The sequence below is a fragment of the Emys orbicularis genome, chromosome 7, assembly GCF_028017835.1.
Source record: "Emys orbicularis isolate rEmyOrb1 chromosome 7, rEmyOrb1.hap1, whole genome shotgun sequence".
NCBI lineage: Eukaryota > Metazoa > Chordata > Testudines > Emydidae > Emys > Emys orbicularis.
The window spans coordinates 118,417,773-118,431,198 of record NC_088689.1 but is presented as its reverse complement, the minus strand read 5'-3'; the positions used below and the strand labels follow the sequence as shown (position 1 = coordinate 118,431,198).

General features: G+C 39.7%; 1 protein-coding gene across 1 annotated transcript in view; it reads left to right on the top strand.

The window, feature by feature from the left end:
* The window catches only part of LOC135881945 (contactin-6-like), a 142,343-nt gene extending 133,331 nt beyond the window's left edge, over window positions 1-9,012 (top strand). The window contains exons 19-21 of the mRNA XM_065408715.1: window positions 5,342-5,454; window positions 7,894-8,062; window positions 8,912-9,012. Coding sequence (XP_065264787.1) covers window positions 5,342-5,454; window positions 7,894-8,062; window positions 8,912-9,012 — 383 coding nt within the window. The remainder of the gene's footprint in view (window positions 1-5,341; window positions 5,455-7,893; window positions 8,063-8,911) is intronic.
* Window positions 9,013-13,426: the final 4,414 nt, after the last annotated feature.

Here is a 13,426-nt window from a genome sequence, read left to right as displayed (position 1 = left end):
TATTCAGTCATTTAAATTTCCCATGGTAACAGAATTATGACAAAACATGCCTCTCCCTTTTTAGAACGCTGTCCAATGAAGCTAATAACTGATGGTGTTTTAAGGCTTGATTCTCCAAGGTGCTGAGAAACTCCTGGAAGTATCAAGCGCAATCCAGGAGCTACCAAGCATCTCGCAGGATAGAGTCTTTAAAGACGTGTGAGAGACCTATTAGTTAACAGTAAACACACATTAGAAAAAGCATTATGCCACAGATCTACACAGAAGGGATGTATTTGTGGAATCATGATAAGAATAAGATTTAAGACTGATCCAATTCCAGTGGAAGTCATTAACGTCAGTGGGCACTGGATAAAACAGGGATAAAAATAGCAAGAGTTTGCAGAACAATTTTGTGCAATAGCGAGCATGCATGTGCATACCACATGGCAGATTCAAAACAAAATCTGAATATTAACCGGACAGATCATGTCTAGATAATATCTAAATAAGCATATTGTTGTCAAAGGCTTAAATCAACTACTTAAACTTCTTTTGCCCCTTGAAGATTGATAGCATTTACAGCTAGAAATTGTACTGATCCTTAATTAGATACAGTGGTGGGAATGTTGGACATGTAAGTTACTAAGTGGTATACAGTTTTTTGCTTGCTATCAAATACATTCTGAGTGCCTCTCACATATTATCTTAACCCCAGTCATAATTCTGCTTTTTTTTCTGCCTTTATTACATATCATTTCTAGAGATGAAAAAATACACATATAAGGGGCTCTATAAAGCCAAATTTATTATTATAGTGCTGTCTGGAAACTCTGCTATACATTTTTGTCATCATTTTCATAATAAACTCCTGTTTTCAGTGGTTTCTGAGTTGGAAGTGAAAAATAATTCAGGCAGAAACCTGGCATAGAACCTGGAAATTTGGCATATCCTGGAAGCAAAACATAATGGCAACTAAGAGCAACCAAATGACTTTTTAATATGTAGTGTTATGATACATTATGAAAGCTCAAACGTGTCCCAGTACATACAGCTTAATATTTCAAGTATTATTAGAAAAAATAGAGTTGGAGTGGAGTTCTCAGTCCAGAATTAGGGCCTGTGTGAAAAGCCCTCAATGTTCTCAAAATCTTTTGCATTTGCTTGTTGGATTTGCTCTTCCTCCTGAATATTAGGCTTTAGAAAGAGTGAGTCCCCTATTAATGTCAATTTAAGAGACAATTGTATTGAGTATTGCCATCCTTATTTTTGTTTAACTGCATCTCCTTTTTAGATTGCAAAGACTTCAATGTTCAAAAGGGATTTAGTGAGTTAGGACTAAATTGGACACTTAGCTCCATTGGGAATTGGACACTTAGCTCCATTGACAGAATCATACTTAGGGCATAGGGGAAGGCCAAATAATTCAAGATGTACCCTTCTCATTCTAAATTTCTAGTTACAGTTCATATAGTTTATTTTACCCACAATAAATGTGGTTATCATAACCTTGGGTCCCATCTCCCCACCTTCAGTCCACAACTTACATACTGCTTCCTGGAACGGATCTACAACTTTTGCTGCTAGAAAAATGAAAAGGTAGCATTTTGTTTGTCTTGTAGAAGAGAGAAAAAATATGTTTTGTTTTGTACTGGTTTTTGTAACCTTCACTATCAGCAGAACTGAATTTTGCCTATTCCTCAAAAGAGTACACCAGAATTAGAGCTAAACACAAAATTTGTAACAAACAGTTTATCCAATGAATTTAGTCCTTTTTCCTGTCCGAAGTGACTGCTTTATACAGATTAACTTACCCTTCAAAATGATTATTGTGGGTGAAACCTTTTAGCCTATGGATTTTTTGTGAGCTGCTCACTACATATATCAGTTTGAATACATCATCATGTGGCTGAGTGCCTTCTTGTGGTCTCAAGGCAGTCCTGCAAATAGCCCCACCTCAATTTCTGCCTTTTAGGTGCTTCCACCAGGACATGGTACCAGCAGTGAGTGTGGAAAAAAAGACCTGGGCAGATACTGAGAAAGCAGCCTGAAAGGAGGCTGTGAAGTTACTGACTGGGAATGGGTAGCACAGTTGAGATTCCATTTTGGAGCTAATTGACTGTTTGATACAGCAAGAAAATTAATATGCACGCTGCATTTTTTTATTCTCCTATATAAGCCAAAAATTATTAAATACAACTAAGATCACAGGGTGCTGTACATTTATCACAGCAAGGACACCATCACACATATAGCTGTATTTTTGTATATTAGGTTGGCAAATGTGACTGCCATGAATTTTTGCTCTTGGCTACACCTTTTGGAGGTCTCTGTTACCCCTTTGGTGTTTAGGAAATTCATGGTGGCTGGCCACCCTACATCCTTGTGCTGAAGGGAACAAACACTAGTTCTAGATTCTGGGTGGCTTTTACATACAGATAGTAGTAGGGCCTGGAGTTCCCTCTGCAATCTCCTTCCCCTCCACCCCAGTTTTGCTGCACAAAGGCAGCCAAAATATACACCATAACAGCAAGAGGGTTTGGATAACTCTCCTGTGATACAAACAGACACATTTTGGGTGAAAGTCAAATGGTAATGGCTTATGAGTTTAAGTTAGACTTCAGTGGCACAACAAAGACCTTTGTGGTGGCTCTTTGGAGAGGGGTGAAGATCATCCATTCACAAGTACTTGCAACGCTACCATGAAAATACCCGTGAGCATACACAATTGGTTGAGGATTCATGACACATTCCCTTCACTGAACCTCCTTGTGAACAAGTAATTGCTTGAAAAAGTGTTTGTGGAAAGCAAATAAGAGGTTGTGAACATCAGTTAAGTGAGTTCACTTTTTATGCAAGTTCATGGACGTTTTCTAAAGAAAGAAATCAGAATTCACCCAGCTTTCAGACTATTTCTCAGTGAGGGAGCGGCTGAAATATGCACACATCTGTTTGGTTACACCTCGGTTGTTCACCAATATCTTCCTTTCCTAATGATGAAAAGGATTAAACCTCTCCACAATTATGAAACAAACAACACTACTTTTCTTGCATAATGTAACAATTAGTTTGTTCCATCTCTGTAGGAAACAAAAAGAGATTACAGACTGTTATCAAATTAACTGTTCCTTATAATTTACATATGTTAAGTGTCAAGGTCAGATGTGGAAACAGCAGTGCATAGATTTAAAAGGGGAGAAAATGGATGCCAGAAAATTATGTTCATTTTAGGTCTGAGTCATGAAAACCATAGGAGTCCTTCTGGTCCTAATGAATCCATTTTCTTCCTTCCAATCCAAGTCTATATTCATAGACTTTAAGGCCAGAAGGGACCAGTGTGGTCATCTGATCTGACCTCCTGCACGTTGCAGGCCATAGAACCTGTAATAGATTTATAACCTCTGGTTGAGTTACTGAAATACTCAAATCATGATTTGAAGGCCTGGTCTACACTACCCGCCTGAATCGGCGGGTAGAAATCGATCTCTTGGGGATCGACTTATCGCGTCTCGTCAGGACGCGACAATCGATCCCCGAATCGACGCGCTTACTCCACCAGCGGAGGTGGGAGTAAGCGCCGTCGACTGGGAGCCGCGGCAGTCGATTTTGCCGCCGTCCTCACAACAGGGTAAGTCGGATCTGATACGTCGAATTCAGCTACGCTATTCGCGTAGCTGAATTTGCGTATCTTAAATCGACCCCCCCCCCTGTAGTGTAGATGTAGCCGAAGACTTAAGTTACAAAGAATCTACCATTTACTCCAGTTCGAACCAGCAAATGACTTGTGCCCCATGCATCGGGGAAGGCAAAAAATCCCCAGAATCTCTGTCAATCTGACCTGGGGGAAAATTCTTTCCCGACCTCAGATATGACAATCAGTTAGATCCTGGGCATGTCAGTGAGACCAGTGAGACAGACACCAAGGAAAGAATTCACTGTAGTAACTCAAAGCCCACCCCATGTAGTGTCCCATATCTGGCTGTTGGAGATATTTTCTATTAGCAGTCACAGATGGGCCATATGCCATTGTAGGCAATCTCATCTCATTCCCTTAATTTCTAAATGCTCTCCTCCCAGATGTGTTCCCTAACCAAGACGGATACACCATACAGCAGGATACAATCCACCATTCTAAATCTCAAATTTACTTCAGAGATGCCGTTTCAACTTCACACATCCTTGGAGAACTCTGAATTTTGCAGGATTTAATCCCAGTCATTTTGGGGTAGATTTTCAATGGCACAAACAGCACTTAGGCACTTGGTCTAGATCCATAAAGGAGACTTAGCCCAGCAAGCTGAATGAGGAGCTCCCTAAACTAGCCACTAGGAAATGCCAAGGAGTGGGGACAGGCTTAAGTCCCACCAGTCTCCACTCCAAGATATTTAGGTGCCCAACTCCAGGCAAAAGGGAGGCACCTCCCCCTGTTTGGGATTCTCAGCCATGAACACTCTCCTGGAATTAGTCTCCTAAACCTAGTCAGTCCTTTCTCATGAAAAAAAGAGACAGAGGATTGTGAGCATATATACCAGATTGGGCCCCACAAGCAAGACAGGCAGGGGAACACCTCATTTAGGAATGCTGGCATGGCTAGTGCACCAAGCAGCTTGGTGGCAGTCAGGACTTAGGCATTTTTTGCACACGCCCACAACTGGAAGCTTAGGTGCCATGGGGACTCCAGGTGCCTACTGGGTTAGGTGGCAGATCAGCAGGGTTTTGAGGATCTCAGTGGTGCCTAAATTCAACATTGGATCTCAGTAGTGCCGAAAGGTTCAATTTAGGCACTAAAATTTTAAAGGCATTTAGGTGCCTAACTCCAATTGATTGTAGCCGGAATTAGTCACCTAAATACCTTTGAGGATCTGGAACATTGTGGATCTAGCACCTAATGAGTGTTATTTGTGCCTTCAAAAGTCTACTCTGTCCACTAGACACAAGGGTTCCTAAAACCCTGGCAGTCTGATCTATCAAAAACAAAGATTTGCACATTGAGCTTGTTTCAAGCTTTGTAACCTCTTTTTTTTTCTGATATCCACATAGAAAAACATTTTGTAGTACATTACATCTAAATATTCGTAATAGTACTTAAAATTTAACAAAATCTATTCAGTGTAACTTAGTATAGGCTGAAAGCACCAGGTTCTTCCTATATTCCTAAATTGCACTTTTCTCAGTAGGTGATTTGTGTTATAAGTAGAACTTTACAATTCTAACTAACATGATAGGGATGACTGACCTGAAAATATTTTTACTCCTCTTGGTTTGGATCAGCCGTGCATTGGTTACTTTCATGTCAGCAGCTCATTCGATTATACTATGCAAATTAATATCCAATTGTATCTTGTGATTATCTTTTTTAAAGCACCAAGTCAACCACCAGCAAACATTGCATGGAAACTGACAAATTCAAAAATATGCTTGAATTGGGAACATGTAAAAACAATGGAAAATGAATCAGAGGTGTTAGGCTACAAAGTAAGTAATTTCTTTGTCTAATTAATCATACATATTGGTTATAATAGAGACACCACAAGTAGAGCAAATGCTGGATGACAATCATACTTTCCCTGAAACTAATCACTAAGTGGAAAATATTGACTTCTTCAGTGTTTGGGATGCATGATGGACAGTCAAATATAAAAATTAAAATTGGGCTATCTGCTATCAGCTCTTATAATTTGTCAATGCATAAATGCATCTCCACACAGATCAGAGGATAGACCTTTAGGTAATAAAAGTGTCAAGGAGCTCTACATGAAAATCATTTTAATAAATCTATTGTTTTAAAAGGGTAAATTTAGTATGAAGCCTGTTTGCAGTGGTTTTGATCAAGGAGGGAGGTGGCCACAATCCAGTTCAAGAAAAGAAAGATTCTTCATTCCCATCATGAAGAATTTAGACCAGGGGTCGGCAAGGTTCGGCACGCGGCTCGCCAGGGTAAGCACCCTGGCGGGCCGGGCTAGTTTTATTTACCTGCTGACGCGGCAGGTTCGGCCGATCGCGGCCCCCACTGGCCGCGGTTCGCCGTCCCGGGCCAATGGGGGCGGCGAGAAGCGGCGCGGGCGAGCGATGTGCTGGCCGCGGCTTCTCGCCGCCCGCATTGGCCCGGGACGGCGAACCGCGGCCAGTGGGGGCCGCGATCGGCCAAACCTGCCGCGTCAGCAGGTAAATAAAACTGGCCCGGCCCGCCAGGGTAAGCACCCTGGCGAGCCGCGTGCCGAACGTTGCCGACCCCTGATTTAGACACTGGCCTTTAGGCCCAGTCCTGAAAAAACTCTTCATCACATGGGTGAAGACTTGCATGAGTAAGGATATGCAAAACCTTTGTGGAATTGTTGTTCTACTCACCCCAAGGTTATGCACAGATATTTCCCATGAAAAAAAACAACCCTGCCCCAAAAAAACAAAACAAAAACATGCAACATTTCTGGAAGAGAGGTGAGCCCATACTCCCTAGTGAGTTATGTTATTTGACGAGCTGCACACTTTTGGGGAAAGACTAGACTGTTGAGTTCTGTTAGGTTCACTCCTTTGTGCTTTAACCATTTGCTTCTAGGCAATACTTTTCTATTATATTTCAACATTCTAGGAGCTCTTTAAGTACTCACTGCAATAAACCTATTTTAAAAATGCCCATTAACACCATTTCTCCATCCACTTCACTCTTCAGTTTATCTTTTTTAGCATAAAAGTGTCAAAAAGCTGCCAAGAGCAAGAAGTTATATACTGTCATTGCAGTGCTGGCAAAGAAGAAAGACTTCCTGAAGAAGAGATTATTCTTGCACGCAGGATTTGCATCTAAATTTATCTCTGGCTAGCCCTCGTGCACCAGTGAAATAGTCCAACCTATCTGTAAGCTGGCACAACGATATCATAACAAAAAGACCACATGAACAGTACTAAATGAAGTGAGTTCTGTGTTAGGAGAGAAGGAGTTTTTCCTTTGGGCAGCCTGCAAAGCTAGAAGGAGTTCTAGTTGACACTATCCAAATTACTGTCTCCTCTTGAGCTTTTTTAGTACATACACCTACAGGTTGCTTCACTTTTTTCAGATCCAGCGGCGGCTCCAGGCACCAGCACACCAAGCGCGTGCCTGCGGGGCAAGCCACGGGGGGTGCCCTGCCAGTCCCTGCGAGGGCGGCAGTCAGGCAGCCTTCAGCGGCGCGCCTGCGGGAGGTCTGCCGGTCCTGTGGATTCGGTGGCAATTCGGCGGTGGGTACGCCGAAGCCGCGGGACCGGCGGACCTCCTGCAGGCATGCCGCCGAAAGCCGCCTGCCTGCCGTGCTTGGGGCGGCAAAAAAGCTAGAGCCACCCCTGTTCAGATCTGCAGATAAGCATTACATTGCAGTCAATGGGAGTATTTGTATTGATTCTGATGGACTTTGGATCAGAAACAAATGGGCAGATTTTCAAAGGAGCTCAGCATGATGGGTTCTTTGCTGTTTTGAAAATGGGGCCACAAGGGGAGATGATGGGCAATGAGCTGAGCTGTTTTCAAATCAGGCCTCAATTGTGGATGAGAAACACTAAAATCTGGCCTTAAGTGCATCCTCCGTACTTCCACACTGGGTGAGATAGAGACATGAATAATACATTTTGAATAATCTTTCATGGCCTTACACTGTAACTGAAATTTGGATCTATTTCTTATGAATACTGTGTTGCACACAGGACAAGGGCTGGCATTGTAATTGAAGCACTACACCCATTAGGCCGCATATGCTGAATCTACACAGAAAATGATAGTAACTTTCTGAACTGGTCTGTGTTTCTGCTCAATAAATCCGCAGGGTTCTGAACATGAAGAATTACATGTGTGTGAGATATGAGAAATAATGCGCTCTCAGAGACCCTAAAAAAGGCAACTACAAAAATCCAATTACTTCTGTTTTTTTCTAATCCCTTTATATTTAGATTTCGTACAGGCAAAATAGACAAAGCAAAACTCATATACTGGAGACAAATAACACCTCAGCTGAGCTTCTGATACCATTTGAAGAAGATTATCTCATAGAAATAAGAACAGTCAGTGATGGTGGGGATGGCAGCAGTAGTGAGGAAATTAGGATTCCAAAAATGTCAAGTAAGTTGGGTTTTTTTCTGAATATTATTGTCTAAAATGAAGCCAGTGCACTTCTAAAGGGAAGGCTAACTAGACCTTCACCACCATCGATGAGCAATAGCATGGCTTAATCTAGGTAAACCTGGAGCAATCTCTGGTATAGTTTTATGTTTAATGCAAATTGGGGAAAGCAATTTATACAGTCTGTGTGTGGCCTAACTTTTCAGGGTATCTCTCCCTCTGCAGTGGCCTGGAGAGTGGGACCAAAACTCCATGTGGAATAAGTGACTCTATTCAACACAAGGGTGTGCCTAATAGGCATTATGTAGCACTGATTTGTTGGTAATAGACTTGGGGGTGCATCTCCTCCTAAAATACCTTCAAAGAAGGTGCCAGCTATCATGAAAAGGTTCCTCCTTTTCTCTTGTTGAGATGAAGTTATGTCATTTTACTTCTGTAATTCCTGGGCAATGCTGCTGGAAAAAGTACTATTTGAGCCCATTAGCAATAACAAATAGGGTGACCAGATAGCAAGTGTAAAAAATCGGGATGGGGGTGGGGGGTAATAGGTGCCTATATAAGAAAAAGCCCCCAAAATCGGGACTGTCCCTATAAAATCAGGACATTTGGTCACCCTAGTAACAAAGCATCATGGTCCCTATCTTATGAAGTGCTAGCGTCTCTGGGCACTGATGACACTTAGCACCTTGCATGAGCTGATATGAATTATTGTAATTCATAACATGTGTATATGCATTTTTGCTGAAAAATTTTAATGATTCTGAATTCTTTGAAAAATAGATCTGACACAAAGTACTCTTGCATATGAATTTACTTGCCTGAGGTGGTTTTATTTTTGTATTTTTATAGGTTTAAACTCCAGAGGAACAAAATCATTCCAGTTGGTAGTCCATGTGGTAACAAATGGGATTATGATTCTGAGTTGCATTCTTACTTTCTCAGCTCTTTGATGATTAAAGCCACGGACAGTCATGGACTTTTGAAAGTAAATCGTCTATAGATTTTATCCTGATACTCCAGCCACAGTCAACATTCCCGATGACTATACTATTGGGGGGTGGGAATATACACTGTACAGTATTAAGAATGTAAATATCAATATTGCATTAATAAAAATATATTAAAATCTGTGGATAAATATATATAAATAAATTAAATGGAGTGGTGCCAAAATATAGCTGTGTGATTGCAACAAGTGACACCTATTATATTTTGCAAACAATGAGGTATGGTGCAAATCCAGTTTAATTATATGACCCACATGAAAGACCCGGGCCAACTCATAAATTGTAAATTGATAACAAAGAGGGAATAGGTTTGCAGATGTTTGTGGAGTGGATATTTACCCTATCTTCCTCATTTCAATCTTTACAAAAGAATAATAATCACACTTTACAATTTAATGAAAAAATATTTGTTTACATTTTGCACCTATTTGTATCAGGTTACCATCTGGATGTTACAAGACATGAATCGACATATAATGTACCCTTTTGAACTTTACCAAATTATTTTCTCTGAAAAGGGAAATAGTCATCTGCTTCTACAAAAGGAATTAGAGTCCAATCCAAAACCCATTGAACTCAGTTAAAACAATCCCATTGACTTCAATCCCACAGCCTGTGGATTAGGCCCTTAACGAGACAATATTTCTTATGATATAGCATACACTAAACCAGTATATTCTCAAATACGTTTTTAAAAAACTTTTTCACGCAAAGAAACTATTCTGGTCAATAAATCAAGCATTTCAGAAGGGGCTAAATATTTACATTAATATTATTAGTAAAGGAACATCTTCACGGTTGGTCTGTGAAATATTTGACGTACTATTTTTCTTATAAATGTTTGGAAATTCAATGTAATTTTGTGTTTCATTTTCTAAATCATCTGCTTCAGTTCTGTTTTTCTAATAAATAAATAAATAACTGAATAATCCAACCATATAGTTACTTAAATATTTAAGACTATATTTTCATCTTGCTGCTTTGGGATATACTTTGTGTACATAATTTCCTTTAGCATTAATGCAATTCACAAGCATACAGCAGTGCCACTCAGGAGATGAAAGGTTGTTGTGTGACCTTATAGAAAACTCATTGCACATTTTCACGATATCTTTTTTATACCAATACTACCCTATTGAATAAAATGCAATCATTGAAAGAATTAATGACTAATCTGAGGAGAGCTTTTTTCCGTTACCAATAAAGTATACAGTGGCTTGTTGAAAAGCTCTGCGTATTGATTTGACATAAATCATCTCAAATGTTGAAAAAGTTCTGAAATGTTTTGTGCCCAGCCATATAATTGCAGGGTATTCACATTTATGTGGTTCCCCTCTGCCTGTACATAGTGGATGAAATCCTGGCCCTATTGAAGTCAATAGCAAATCTCCCATTGACTTCAATGGGGTAGAATATCACCTAATGCATATTACATCACTGACTAATCTTAAAGGGATCTGACCAGGAGATACTGAAATCATGTGGTGGGAGAATAGGATCCAATGTCTTTAATGGTTTGTAAAGTTGCTCTTTAATCAATTCAGCAAGAGTATTAGTCATAATTTCTACAGATTGTCTCTCTTTCTCTCAGATATATACAGTATAGATTTTACCAACATTCACAAGGAAAAATCTGTCTTCCCTTTGTGTTTGACTTCCACCATTTTCTCACATTTATCAGAGCAATAATGTTATATCAGAGCTTGTTAAAATGCTTTGTCACTAAAAAAATTATACTAGTCTCCTGACAGATTCTGTCACTATGTATTAACTATTATTTATTTTGTCACGGTTTGAAACTGTAGATTCATCTTCAGGCGGGACTGTGAGGGGGAAGGAAAGGAACAATATTTTATATTTATACTACAAGATGATGAAAATCACCTGATTAAGTTCTTCAATTTATTCAGTTATTAAACAGTCAAACTCAGCCCCATAGTAGGTGACTATAAACCATTTAAAATAAACGAGTTTGGCCCAAAATGTGAAGTGACACTAGTTGATTATAGCTTGACAGCTTTATGAACACCAGTATCAATGGACTGACTCTCTCACATTAGGTTTGGGGGACCAAAAAGTTCCTCAGCACTTCGCACTAGTTTACATTCCCTCTCCACTACTAAATCCTGTGTAACGTGCACCCTCAGCATAAAGACCCGGGCTGTGTCCCCTTTCCTTGTTACAAAACTGAATATGGAGAAAATATTTACTAACACCAGCACTTTTCATGAAACATGCTGACATGTTCTGAATGTTCCTACTGATGATTATTGTGTACCCATTCCCTTTCACAAAAGGCCGAGAGGGAAAAGAAATCTATTCACATACTAAGGAGCAGAGCAGTAAGAACAGATTCTTATTAAGATTAGTATTTATTTTGAGCAGGTCACATTTTGCAAAGCTCAAAACATCATGCTCATCCATAGACATGGAAGGCCTGATCAGCAGCAGAGCCAGTGCTGCCTATAACAGATGTGAGCTCAAATGGATTGGGGGATGTCATTCTGCAGACTAGTCACCCCCTGGCATACACTTTTAAAGCACTGATTAAAACACCACAGAACTATGTTGAGATTGAAAAAGAAATGCTGGCAATTGTGCTTGGTTGTGAGCAGCTTCATGCATATGTATATTGGCAGAAATCTGTTGCGGTAGAGATTATAAACCATTGGAAACTATATTACCATTGTGAGAGGTGACACCTACACATCCATAAATTAGCATGAACTTGCAAAACCCCCTCATTAAATGAGGAATACAGGCCCAAGGAGGAACTTCCTATAGTGGACACACTTTCAAGTAGGGTGACCAGATGTCCTGATTTTATAGGGACAGTCCCAATATTTGGGACTTTATCTTATATAGTTGCCTATTACCCCCCACCCCCTGTCCCAATTTTTCACACTTGCTATCTGGTCACTCTACTTAATTTCCTGCAGGGAGAGGAGTTTGCAATAAATACAACAAAAGGCAGAAAAATCACATGAGATTCCTGATCACCCTTCCTGCAAGGCCTGCATATCTAAACTAAATAGAAAAGATTACTGTTTTTTAAGTGGACTAATACTCAGTTTCTTTGAAAATTGAGCTGTTGGATAACCCTCTGAGTAGCAATGTAATTGCTCATTACCATGTATCGTGAGTCATAGTTTGTTCATAAGAGTTAAGAGCAGATATCTGACCCTAATTCATATATGGTTCATTTCAGGAACTCTGATATCTAAGCACCAAACCATTACTCAATACCGTTAAATGGATTAGCAGAAAAGTCACTGCAAATAGCAAAGAACTTGCTAAAATATCCCCGATTAATTCAAGGGAGTCATACTAAGCATTAATTACAATATCAGATTACACGTCCCATGTGTTTGTAGGATCACCATTCTGGAGATGTATGGGCAGAATGACAATATCTAAAATGCTTCTTGAGTCAAAGAAATTGACTTTAAAGTAGATAACAAAAACTAGAGTTGACAATTCCAATTTACAGCAATTTTCAGAATTTGTTTTTGTTCCACATTGGCATGAAAACAAGCCATTTCAAATGTTTTTATGAAAATGGAATTGTGTTGAAATGTCCATTTTCAGACAAAAAACAGAGATTTTCATTTTGGAGGTGTGTGTGTAAAGGTAAGTGCCCTAAACACCAAGCTGTGTGAAAGTCTCTCTCTCCTTTCCAAGGTAAACTTTGTCAAAACCAATACACCCCCACAAAATGTTTCAGCGTTGATGAAACAGCATATGGCAACAAAATGAAATTTTGCAGAAAATGTTCCAACCACCTCTACAAGAAACAGATATGCCAGGAAACTTGAATGGAGGATAGTGAACAAGACAAATGTCAAACAGTTACCCCATGTCAAGTGGGAGAGAAGGGCAAATTTCAAACAGAAATTGGCATCCAATGTGCTAAATTAATATCTAGTTAATCCACAACATGATTATATGCAATAAGCAGTTGTGCTGGAGGAAAAGAAGATATTTAAACAAAAGTAAGGCAGACACTGTCTCTATTTCTTGAGGACATCCAGAACGCTGTTGACAGAGGGAGGTAACAAAAGTCACCCAGTCACTGGCACTAAAAAACACGGGCTTTAGATGGCAGATCCACCTCAGAAGCCAAATCAGGCACAAAACTGTTTTGAGAACATAAAATTTTTCCATCTCTATTGGTGTGTTCCACTGATCACCTGTGCTTGTTGATGGTTGCTAATTTTATTGATACTAGGCTTTATTTGCATTTGATTTAACAAAAAGATTTAACAAAAAGAAGAGGTAACAATAAACACAGGACTCAATAGACAATGATCCCCGGTATGTGACAATGGTATAACCTTTTGTAATCTGGACTCATGTC